The 12,737-nt window shown below is 44.6% G+C and overlaps 1 protein-coding gene across 1 annotated transcript; it reads left to right on the top strand.

Moving 5' to 3' along the window:
• Nucleotides 1–7,216: 7,216 nt before the first annotated feature.
• DAZAP2 (DAZ associated protein 2) lies at nt 7,217–12,280 on the top strand. Its single transcript, XM_081125767.1, has 4 exons — nt 7,217–7,898; nt 8,899–9,017; nt 9,430–9,675; nt 10,837–12,280. Exons 1-4 carry the CDS (start codon nt 7,886–7,888, stop codon nt 10,963–10,965), a joined length of 507 nt encoding a protein of 168 aa, XP_080981893.1. The 5' UTR covers nt 7,217–7,885; the 3' UTR covers nt 10,966–12,280.
• The last annotated feature ends 457 nt before the right edge of the window (nt 12,281–12,737 follow it).

Raw genomic sequence — 12,737 nt, 5'->3', positions numbered from 1 at the left:
GGCTCAAGCCCGAAACCCGGGCATGTGCCCTGACCAGGAATAGAACTGGCAACCTCCTGGCGCATGGGACAATGCTCAACCAACTGAGCCACACCGCCCGGGCTCTTAGGGTTTTTTAAGTGTTAAATGAGATGATGTATATGAAACCTGGCTCCCTGTCCTCAGGTCTGTTTCCCTCCCTAGGAACTCTTCCTTCAAACCTCCATTCCTTTCTGGGAAGTCCCAGGTCCTTCCTCCCTCTGGCTCCTTAGCTATTCCCAGAAGTACATTTTCTCAAATCTGACATATTCAGTCTGGAAGAGGTGAGTGTGTGGAGGGGGGAACAGGGATAAGGCGCCAAAGTGCGTGTGTCCCAGTGAGCTTCGGCACACAGCCCATCCAACAGAATTGTCTAGGGGAGGCTGGCACCTCAACTCCAGACCCTTTCCAGTCTCCTGAGATGCAAATGAGGCTCTATTCTTCTGAGTGCCCTTGGAAAGTAAGTAACCTTTGGAACACACACACACACACACACACACACACACACACACAACCTCAAAGAAAATGAAATCTCAACCTCCAAATGTTGGTGTGTGCTAGCTAATATCACTCTATTCCTTTGCTTTTTTTTTTTTTAATCCTTACCCGAGGATATGTTTTTATTGATTTTAGAGAGAGGAAAGGAGAGAGAGAAACATCAATGTGTGAGAGAAACATCAATCAGTTGCTTCCTGGGCTACAGGATCAAACCTGCAACCTAGGTATGTGCGCTGACCGGGAATCGAACCTGCAGCTTTTGGTGTACAGGATGACACTCCATCCAACTAAACCACCTGGCCAGGGCCATTACTTTGCATCCTTAAAAAGCATTAAATGATTCTGATGCAGTGATGCAGGTGGTTTGGAATTTCACATTGAGAAAAACTAATCAAACCCCCAAAAGAAGAGACACTGCCCTAGGATTTACCAGGCTGCGGGGCTACAGTGGAGTTAGCCTCATGCATTATTATGCAGAGCAGTGTTAGTGCCCGTCCTATAAAGGCTTGCCAGGAATAAGAAAGGACGGTCCATTTCTGAGTCATATATCTTGTAATCCTTGTTCCCTTAGTTACACAAAGGCCAGCCAAAACTTTGGAAAGGCTGCTTCAGAGAGCCTAATTGGACTCTTCCACAAACCTCCACCCTCCTAATTTGGGCTGGGAAATAGGTGGTTTTGTTTTTTTTCTAGTTACATAAGTGAAGAGCACAGCACATAGTAGGTGTTCAATAAAGGTACACTAAAAAGCTCTAATCAGTCTTTAAAAAATATATATTGTTTTCAGAGAGAGGGAGGGAGAGGGAGAGAGAGGGATGGAAACATCAGTGATGAGAGGGTCACTGAGCAGCTGCCTCCTGCACGCCCCCTACTGGGGATGGAGCCCACAGCCTGGGCGTGTGCCCTGACCGGGAATCGAACCACCATCTCCTGGGTCCTAGGTCTATGTTCAACCGCAAGCTACACCACTGGGCTATATTCAGTCTTGTTAACTGGAACTAGGGTGCCCAGCAGGAAGAGGCACGTTTGTTCTCTGAGCCCTCAGAGCACAGCTTACCCACCTCTGTAGCACTTACCAAATTCCGCTGTAATTTTCCTTTCTTGCCCAACCACATTAAAAGAGTTCATTAGCCATCATCCTTGGCTTTTCCCTCTTCTTCATCCCCACATTATTCTTTTAAACACCTCTACTGAGGTGTAACTGACATATAATAAACTGCACATATTTAAAATGTACAATTTTGTAAGTTTTGACATGTACACACCCCTGAAACCATCACAATCAAGATAATGAACATATCCATCACCCCCAAAAGTTTTGAAGTGTCCATCCTTCCCTTTCCCTCCCTTTACACAGGCAAACATGGATTCGTTCTTTATCACTATAGATTAGTATTTTCCAAAATTTTATATAAATGAAATCCTACAGTATGTACTCTCTTTAAAAAATCTGGTTTCTTTCCCTCAGCATTATTCATGATGTATGAATCCATAGTTCATTCCTTTTTTAAAAAAAAATCCTCACCCAAGCCTAGCTGGCATGGTTCAGTGATTGAGCATCAACCTATGAACCAGGAGGTCATGGTTCGATTCACGGTCAGAGCATGTGCCGGAGTTGAGGGCTCCATCCCCAGTAGGGCCGTGCAGGAGGCAGCAGATCAATGGTTCTCTCTCATCATTGATGTTTCTTTTTTAAATATATTTTTATTGATTTCAGAGAGAGGAAGGGAGAGTGAGAGAGAGATAGAAATATTAATGATGAGAGAGAGTCATTGATCAGCCACCTCCTGCACACCCCCTGGTGGGGATCAAGCCCACAACCCGGGCATGTGCCCTGACCAGAATCAAACTGCAATCTCCTGGATCATAGATTGACGCTCAACCGCTGAGCCACGCCTGGCCGGGCCAGAACTTCTCTACTCAAATACTAATGAATATTCTTGGTTATCCTGTTTTTTTACACAAAAGACATCATGCTAAGTATACTGTTCTCAACCTTTTCTTTTTACTTAAAAAATATTTTGGAGAGCTTTCTCATTCTTTGGTTCAGCTACACAGTATTTAATGTATGGATGTACTAAGATTTATGTTACTAGTTCCCTATTGATGGATATATGGGCTATTTCTAACCCTTTCCTATTACAAACAATGCTGCAGTGAACAGCCTCATATACACTGTTTCTCATAAGTGCAAATATATCTGTAGAAATCATTCCTAGAAGTGGGAATGCTAATTTGTAACATTGATAAATATTTGTCAAAGTAACCCTATAGGAGTTGTACCAATTTACACCCCCACCATCAATAAATTAGAGTGTCTGCTTATCCACAGCCCTGCACATAAAGTTTGCAAATGTTTGGAGTTTTGCCAATCTGATAATGGTATCTGTGTGGTTTTAATTTGCCTCCTTATTAAGAGTGAGGCTGTACATCTTTTCATCTGTTTAGAAGTCATTTGTATTTTCTTTTTAATGAACTGTCTAAGTGTCATTTACTACTTTTTCTTTCTTTTTAATTTTTAAATTGATTTTTAGAGAGAGGAAGGGAGAGGAAGAGGGAGAGAAACATTGATTCGAGAACAAAACATCTATCAGCTGCCTCCTGCACGCCCCCACTGGGGATCTAGCCTGACACCCCAACATGTGCCCCAAACAGGACTTTTCCCTGCACGCGATGATGCTCAGCCAACCGAACCACACTGGCTAGGGCATTTGCTACTTTTTCTGATGGCTGGCCATACACTGATTTCTAAGGGTTCTTTATATGCAGGGAGTGTAGCCCTTTGTGATATGAATTACAAATATCTTTTTCCAATTTGTTATTTGTATTTTATCTATAAAGTTTTTGTCCCTGACATTAGTCCTATTAATTCTGAACATTAATCCCAATATTTCCTACTGCCACTTCCCTAGGCCAGTCTACCATCATCACTCACCTAAATTACTACATTGCTATTCCAACTGGCCTCCCAGATACACCTCCATTCTTGCCCCTTTCTAATCTATTCTACATTCTGTAGCCAGAAAGACTTTTTAAAAGATAAAAGCATGGTCATCCTAGCTGGTTTGGCTCAGTGGTTAGAGTGTCAGCCCAAGGACTGAAGGGTCCAGGGTTTGATTCCAGCTAAGGGCATGTACCTTGGTTGTGGAGGCAACCAATCGATGTGTCTCTCTCGAACATTGAGTTTTTCTCTATTTCTACCTTTCTCTCTGAAAAATGAAAAATAAATAAATAAATAAATAAATAAAGCCTTGTGTCCCTCAACTGTCTTTAAAATAAATTTAAAAAATAAAATAGGGTAAAAGCATGGTCATATTATTTTTCTATTTAAAACTCTTCAGTGGCTAACCAGTGCCAGTAGGACAGAGTCCATATCTTAAGATAGGATCTCCCATGTCCCCCCTTCTCCCCCCCACCCTGGCACAGTCTGGCTCCTGAATCCCTCTTCAGCTTCATCTCTGCCCAGTCCTCACCTCCCAGTCCTTGCTCCAGCCACACTGAACTGTTTTCATGTCCTCCCTCTCCATGAGCTCTCTCACCTCTGGGCCTTTGAATAAGCTGTTCCCTCTTTGAAGAACCCCCTTCACTTGCTTACCTTCCACTCTCCCTTTAGATTTCATCTCAGACATCACTGCCAGCAGGAAGCCTTCCCTGACCACAGTAGAGGAGACTGGGTGTTTTCATAACATCCCATACTGTCCTAGTATCAGTACTAAGCACACTATATTATGATTATCTGTCTTTCCTATTCGGTAGACTAAGTTCCATGGGGGTAGGGATTAAGCCTCCTTCTTCACTACTGTTTCCCTCATGCCTGTCAAAGGGCCTGGTATGTAATAGGGGCTCAATAAATACTTGTTAAATTAATTCAAGAAAGGATGTTTGATAAATGACTAAAGGAACATCTTCATCTTTTGGGGAGACCCAGGAGAACCAAGAGAACAGAAAGGCTTTTGATTCCTGTCCAAGAAAATAGCTAGTTGCTAATTAATCCTACCTGCCAGAGAAAGCCGTGACTTGCAACCCGTGCATTTCTGTTGGTAATCTCATTTGGCTCTGCCTTGGGTCTCCCTATGCCCAAGTCCCGGGGCAATAAGGAAAATGTCTAACATCTTGTAGGGGAGGCACTGACCAATCTGAGGGCAGATGCCTTAGCTGGGTCCTGGAGGCTTCCTGGGTGCCAAGAGTTAATTAATCCTTTATTCACTGGAGCGTGGAGAAGTCCTGGGAGGCTGGGTGGGGGATTCCAGGGGAGGGCTAGGGCTAGAGCAGAAGGGCAGGTACTTGGGGAGAAGGCATGGGACAATGGCTGTTTACCATCCAGTAGAAGTATGTGAAATTTTTTTGTGTGAATCCTCACCTGAGGATATTTTTTTCCACTGCTTTTTCAGAGAGAGTAGAAAGGGGGGAGACAGAGAAACATCGATGTGAGAGACACATCGACTGGTTGCCTCCTGCACATGCCCTGACCAGGGACAAGGAGCCAACCTGCAACCCAAGTACGTGCCCTTGACTGGGAATTGAACCTGAGACCCTTTGGTGCCTGGGTCGATGCTCTAACCACTGAGCCACACCAGCCAGGGCAGAAGTATCTGAATTTTTAACACCTGGTAGGACCTGACCAGAATTTACAATTTGATTATCAGTTCTGTCCACTTCCCTTCTGTCTTCTCAGGCCCTTTGCCCTTTTCCTTCCCTCAAATACAGTTTAGATTTAGAGCTGGAGGTGACACAAGGATTTTGTGATTTTAGGGGCAGATGATGAAACTGAGATCCTTGGGAGGCAATGATTAAAAACACTATTAACAGATTAAACAATGTAAACAGGTTAAAAACAATACTTATAAAGTCAAGCAAACCTGAGTTTGAATACTGTCTCTGCAGCTGTGTAATTTAGTTCAGCTGCTTAACCTCTCTGAAACACAATTCCCTTACCTGCATCTTTCCTCAGAGTCTGCCAAGGACATTAAACGGATAATATCTGTAAGGTCACAGGCACATATCGGATTCTTACATAGTAGGGAATACGAGGGAGCTGAATAGATGACAACAGCTGGTGACAGAGTAGGACCAGAACTAGGATCCACCTCCTACTCTCGTTGACATGGGCCGCTATAGTCAACACAATTCCAGTGTCCTTAACCGAGGGCTCACAAAGAGAAAGAAGGGAAGTTTCCTTTCTTAGTTTCACTCATTTCCTGAGGCCCTGGGCACAGGGTAAGGGTGGGGATAGATTACTGACCTCTTTCTCCAGTTTCAGGCTTTAGGCTGAAATTAGTTTAAGATCTGATTTGGGGAAAAGTTAAGATACAGGGGAAAAGATTTGCCTGATCTGACCTCCAAGGATTTATTCACTCATTTACTCACCAATTGCTGATTGCCAAGGCCCTGGGGTAACAGTCCACTAATAAAAAGTCTTCTCAGACTGTGAGTTTTGACTTGCTAGTGGGATGTGAAAACACAATCAGAATTGGAAAGAGAGAGAGAGAGAGGGAGAGAGAGAGAGAGAGAGAGAGAGAGACAGAGAGAGACAGAGAGAGACAGAGGAGGAAAGAAATAAAACACAAAATACCATAGTGCATTCATTGTGCATAGAAGGATAAGTACAAGGTCATGATATTTATAAATGTGTATATGCTGGATCATGATTTAGAATGAATTGCTGTGGATTTTGGTGAAAAAGTTTTATAAGCTCCTGCCCTAGAAGGTAAGCTTCGGGAGAGCAAGGGCTCTGTTTTCTTTTGGGACAGTGCCTGGTGCTGGTTAAGTGCTCTACAAATAAATGTTGAATGAATGAATGTCTAATACTGTGCCTGCCTTCAAGAAGAACAGAGGCAGAAATATAGGGAAAAGTATATATTAGAGGCTTTATAATATCAATATTAGTCTAAGCCAAATTAATAATGTGAATATACTGAAAGGGGAAAAAAATACCTAAAGAAGTCCCAAAACAAAAACTCTTGGAAATGGGACTTTTAGAGTATTTTAGTTATGAGCAGCCGTATAAGAAAAAAAAGACACAAAACACACACAAACAAATAAACAGAACAAAACAAAAACACTGACTTAGGAACCCGGGAGCCAGGACACAAGACCTGATTCAGTAACCAGTTCACTGTGTGACTTAGGACAAATCTCTTTAATCATTTCTCTCATCTGAAACACAAGAATGCTCAAAGAAGCCTTGCTTGCCACACAGGGCTGTTGTAAAGACCCCTTGAAATCATGCATTTTAAGGGTGCTCATACAATACTGGAGACAAAAGTGAGAATTGAAGTGAGTAGGGGTCTTTTTATTGGTTTAATTAATTAATCAGCAAATATTTATCAGGCTTCTCATGTTTACTGAGGGATTTTCTTTCCAAAGCTTCTCCTTTTCAGATGCTCTTCTAATACTATTCTAACTAGATACAATATAGAATGTAAACTCCGTGAGGAAATAGTATTGATCTGTGTTGTTCAGCTTCGTCTCTGTACTTGCACATAACAAGCATTCAGCAGGTGTTTTAATAGGAAGGATGGACGGAAAAATGTAATTGCTGCCCTAAAGTATGGCATCTTTGCCCTTAAGGACAATCAAGTTAGAGGCGAAGCAATACGCAGAGAAAATATACACAAGGCACAGTATCTGTCACCTGTAACAGGTGCCAAAGGAAGGGTGGGGCCACAGGCATTACTTGGGTCCCGCGAGCGTGCCCGTTTCAGTGCAGCTGTTGTGGAGCACACAGCACGTGCTTTTGGTGCGAAAGACGGCGACACAGAAGAAAATACTGGCTGACAGCCTGTCGGTGGAACAGGCAAGACGGCAGAGATCCGGGGGATGGTCTAATTCAGAAAAGGTTAGATGTGAGCTGGCTGGCAAAATAAATCTTTACGGGGCTGAGGCGTAAGTTGGTGGATCAGGGTTTAGGGAGCAGATTTCAGGCAGTTAGATAATTTATTGCAATCTCTGCCCCTCGTGGAAAGGCTGTCAAGGTGAGGTGGGTGACCTTGAGCTGATGCGTGTAGGTGGGAGAAGATTCCGGGAAATAGTTTAATGGTTCTGCCTCTGAGCACCCCAGAGAAAAGGTCCTGTTTTGAGACAATACCTGCACACGTATGTAGCATTTGGTTTTCCACTAGTTGACGGTAGGGGTGGGGGCTGGAGGACCGGACCGAGTGGGCGGGCCCAACGCGAGTGGGCGGGATCGCGCGGGCCCTCCCTTTAGCTACTGGAGGCCTGGCAAAGGGGCGGGGTTTCCGGCAGCGGCACTAGGGCGTCGGGTGACGCTAGAGGACGAATCGGCACGTGACACGGAAGTGACTACGAACAGGAAGAGGACGAAAAAAATAACCGTCCCCGACGCCGAGCCGAACCGGACCAGCAGCCACCATGAACAGCAAAGGCAAGGACAGGGGGCGGCTGAGGCCATCGGGGGGAGTACTGCTGTCCGGAGCGAGGGGGCCTGGAGCTCAGGGTCCCCCAGCGCCAAGCGTGGGGCGAGCTGCACCGCCCTCCTCGGCCGGCTGCAGTCCCCGGGGCTGCGCCAGACGCCTTCGTCATCCCCGAATTACGACTGCTCGCTCCCTCCCGGCCCTTTCCCCCTTCAACTTTGTGGCGCAGTTTGGCGCTGCGGACCCAGGGGTGGGGGGGTTGGGAGGGGAGATTTGTCATGATGGGCATCTGCTGAAGCAAATGGAGAGCTAGAGCAGGGATTTGGGTAGGCCAATGGAGAGCCAGCGGAGGCGGGGCGCCGCGCTCCGGAACCACAGGCAGGCCCCGGGCATAAATAGTAAGGTGCGGGCGCCGGGGGGCGGGCCAGCTCCTGAAGGGTCACTTTCCCCTTCGCTTCGCTGGCTGCCAGAATTTATCCCGGTTCCTGTGATGCTTCCTGCAGAACACGGTCCTCGGCTTTTCAAGTCAGGATTTTCCCCTTCACCCTCTCTCCAGTCTCAAGGTTTACGTCCACCACTCACACTTTCTTTTAATTTGAAGTCGACCTTGAGTGGACATCTGTGAGATAACCACCATTACTCTCACGAGGTCTTGGCTGATTACAGCCAGGCCTGTGGCGACTACCCAGAGCAGCGGCAGGATGCACCCTTGAAACATGGGCAAGAACTTTCCTGCATTGTGGAAGGAATTTGGACCTAGCTAGACTTTCCACTTACACCAGTAAGTGGAAAGAGCAGCTTTCGTATCCAGTTATAATCTAGCATCTTTAGTGATAGGGTGCAAAGAGAATGCTTATTTTCTTGGCTCCTGGAATCAGGCCCTCCATCGCAATCTGTTTTTGCCAATCCACGTCTTCTTGCTCCCACTAGTTTAGCTACCCAGTATGCTCCCCCCCACTCATTTTGGTGGCTCTGTATGGTAGGCAATATGCATTTTTTCTTGTTTTCCAGGTCAATATCCAACGCAGCCAACCTACCCTGTGCAGCCTCCTGGGAATCCAGTGTACCCTCAAACCTTGCATCTCCCTCAGGCTCCACCCTATACTGATGCTCCACCTGCCTACTCAGAGGTGCTTCCATTTTACTAGACTTGAACTGGTTGGGAATACTTTTGGATCACATTTTCAGTCCTTAGCTAAGTCTGACTCCATATATTCACAAACGGAAGAGAGTGCTGACATGAATAATTTAAAATAATATATAGTTCATCAATTTTTGTTGGGTTCAGAATGCATTATCTGATTATTTTACATTATTTGGCACAGCTGAGGTTAAGATGAGTTTGTTTTCCTTGAGCTGTAGCAGGAAGTGATCTAGGAGGATACTGAGCGGTAGGGGAAAGGCAATTTGTATATAACTGTATATAACTCCTAGATTGTAATCTGCACAAAGAGAATTAAGAATGACTCATTGAGGAGGAAATGGAAATGGAATCTGAAATAGGAATGTCATCAAGTAACATTTGCCTTCTGCCTTTTCTAGCTCTATCGCCCAAGCTTTGTGCACCCAGGGGCTGCCACAGTTCCCACCATGTCAGCTGCATTTCCTGGCGCCTCACTGTATCTTCCCATGGCCCAGTCTGTGGCTGTTGGGCCTTTAGGTTCCACAATCCCTATGGCTTATTATCCAGTTGGCCCCATCTATCCACCTGGTTCAACAGTGCTCGTGGAAGGAGCGTATGATGCAGGTGCCAGATTTGGAGCTGGGGCTACTGCTGGCAACATTCCTGTGAGTATGACTTTATCAGAAAAAACTCAGCCCTTGTATATTTTAACTTTCTGAAATGACTACATATTCATCCTTTCACCATCCCTGATTAATAGTTGCTGGAATTAGTGCAACCAATGACACAGCCACTGGTCAGGCAGAAAGCAATGGAGAGGGCAGGAGAACTGGCAGGGCAGTAGCATCTGGGACATTCACTGGGGTCTGAGTTCACCAGATTCCTTTGTTTTCCTGGCTTAGGAGTTTTGCCTGCTCCTTGTGCAGTTCACTTTGGTACAATGAACTGGTCTAGTAACATTCTTTATTCATTCCATAGCATTTACTTAAAATTTGCCATCAGCATGGCATTGTATTAGGAGCCATGGTGATTAAAAAAGTAGAATGCAGCCCGGCCAGGCGTGGCTCAGCGGCTGAGCATTGACCCAGGATCCAGGTGATCGGGGTTCGATTCCCTGTTCAGGGCACGTGCCCCGGTTGCAGGCTCGATTCCCAGTTGGGGGCGTGCAGGAGGCAGCCGATCAATGACTCTCTCATCATTGATGTTTCTATCTCTCTCTCTCCCTTGCTTTTCCTCTCTCTGAAATCAAGAAAGATATATTTAAAAAAAGAAAAAAAAGTAGAATGCATAATCTCTATTAATTAACTTTTAGAAAGATCCTAGGGACTTTAGTTATGTCTCCTGCTTAGTTTCCCTATGTATGGGATTTAGAGCCCAAACCGTCCTTGGTAGGTCTTGAGGCCTGTTTACTTACCATATATTAGAAATGAGGTGGGAATGGTGTCATTAGGTAGAGCCTTTTGGTTATCCCATTGTCATTTGAAAACTATTGAGGGACCCTGTGATATAGGGCCATGGGCTGGCACCCCATCCCTGTTTTTGGAATGTGGGTAGGAAATCACTGGGTCTGGACCACCCATATTCAGAAGGTATCCATAGGCTTTACCTTGGAGCTGGAACCCTTTGAATAAGTGGTGCTCTCTTTCCTGTTTGTATCTTTGGGTTCACAGATCTGCTTTAGAACCCAGAGTGGTGGCAGAACTAGCTCTTAAAGATGCTTTTGGTCAGCACATTGCCATCTTCCTAACAGGTCCTCTGTTTCACCTGTGCCCACTTCCCTTGTATCAGCTGCCTTGTGCCCAATCAATCTTGTCTTTTCCTTTCAGCCTCCACCCCCTGGATGCCCTCCCAATGCTGCTCAGCTTGCAGTCATGCAGGGAGCCAATGTCCTCGTAACTCAGCGGAAGGGGAACTTCTTCATGGGTGGCACAGATGGTGGGTACACCATCTGGTGAAGAACCAAGGCCACCTCTGTGCCGGGAAAGACATCACATACCTTCAGCACTTCTCACAATGTAACTGCTTTAGTCATATTAACCTGAAGTTGCAGTTTAAGACACATGTTGTTGGGGTGTCTTTCTGGTGCCCAAACTTTCAGGCACTTTTCAAACTTAATAAGGAACCATGTAATGGTAGCAGTACCTCCCTAAAGCATTTTGAGGTAGGGGAGGTATCCATTCATAAAATGAATGTGGGTGAAGCAGCCCTAAGGATCTTCCTTTAATTCCTCTGGAGTAATACTGTACCATACTGGTCTTTGCTTTTAGTAATAAAACATCAAATTAGGTTTGGAGGGAACTTTGATCTTCCTAAGAATTAAAGTTGCCAAATTATTCTGATTGGTCTTTAATCTCCTTTAAGTCGATTTATATTGCTTGTTATAAATGAAATGCATTAGTTGTCTGCCTTTTCTTTTCCATCCTCTGTCCCACATCCCACCCTCTACCCGTCTTCCCTCCCCTCCCGCCAATCTCCATTGAATCAGTGGTGCAGGACAGAAAGCCAGTCAGACTAATTTCCTTCTCTCCTTGCACTTCTCCCCACTTGTCATCTTTTAACTAGTCTTTCACAAGGATCCTCTGAAACCCCCCTGTGCCCCAAGCACAGACCCCATTACTTCCGCTTAATGCATCTCCTCAGGCAAAAGGGGAGGGTGCCTTTTGGACCCTCTTCATAGGCTGTCTCTTCATACATGAACCAAACCCACATTTGCTTTGGTGCCAGAAAAACAGCTTGTTTGAACAAAGGATAGCAACACAAACTGCACTGTAAACAACAGTTTAAAATGTGTGTGGTGGTGGGAGAGGGCAGGAGGAGGATGCACTTCACAAGCCTCATGACCAGAGCCAAATTTAAGGGGCGTTTTCAGATAAAAATTGGTTATCATTTATTGTCCCAGTGTCTGATGCAGCCATTCATGGCTCCCAATAATTCCTAAGCTGGGTTAATGGGGTCATATTGTGAATGCCTCACTACAAAATGACTTGAGTCCAGTGAAATCTCATTAGGGTTAAGAATATTTCAGGGATCCTTAATATTTTAATTTTTGTTTTTGGCAATTGGATTTTATTTTATCTTATAATTTCAGTTCATCTAAATTTTGTGTTCCGTACATGTGATGTTTGACTGTACCATTGACTGTTATGGAAGTTAAGCGTTGTATGTCTCTCTCTACACTGTGGTGCACTTAACTTGTGGATTTTTTTATACTAAAAATGTAGAATAAAGACTATTTTGAAGATTTGAATAAAGTGATGAAGTTGCATTACACCTTACTTCAAGGATTCTTTACTCCGCTTGTTTTTAGATCCCACCAAGAATTCAGATAGGTGCCGCTACCATTTTTTTTTTTTTTAATGAAGCCTTTGAAGTAAATGCAGGAGGGAAGACAATGTTCAGATTGGACCATTTTCATGAGTTCATCCTAGATGTTTAACTTTTCTTCATTTTACTTCCTAAGCTCTTTCAGATTATTTTTTCCCATTGTGTGAGATTTTTTCCCTTTATTTTTTTCCATCACCATTTATACCCCCTATCCGCTCTTCCACCTCCATCCCCCACCCCCCATTCAGACTCTTAAAAGTCTTTTATGCCAGAGGAATTCAGAACATAAACTTCGAAATAAGGGAAAGACATAGACTCTCCTAACTTGCCCTAAGGTTTCACTCGAGAAAGATGTTTTTAGTATAATAGTTTATGTAAGTTCAGGGTGACCTTCAGTTTCTCC

Source organism: Miniopterus schreibersii (assembly GCF_964146895.1).
Source record: "Miniopterus schreibersii genome assembly, chromosome: 2".
Taxonomy (NCBI): Eukaryota; Metazoa; Chordata; class Mammalia; order Chiroptera; family Miniopteridae; genus Miniopterus; species Miniopterus schreibersii.
The sequence above is the reverse complement of the archived record's forward strand: the minus strand, read 5'-3'. Positions and strand labels throughout refer to the sequence as shown.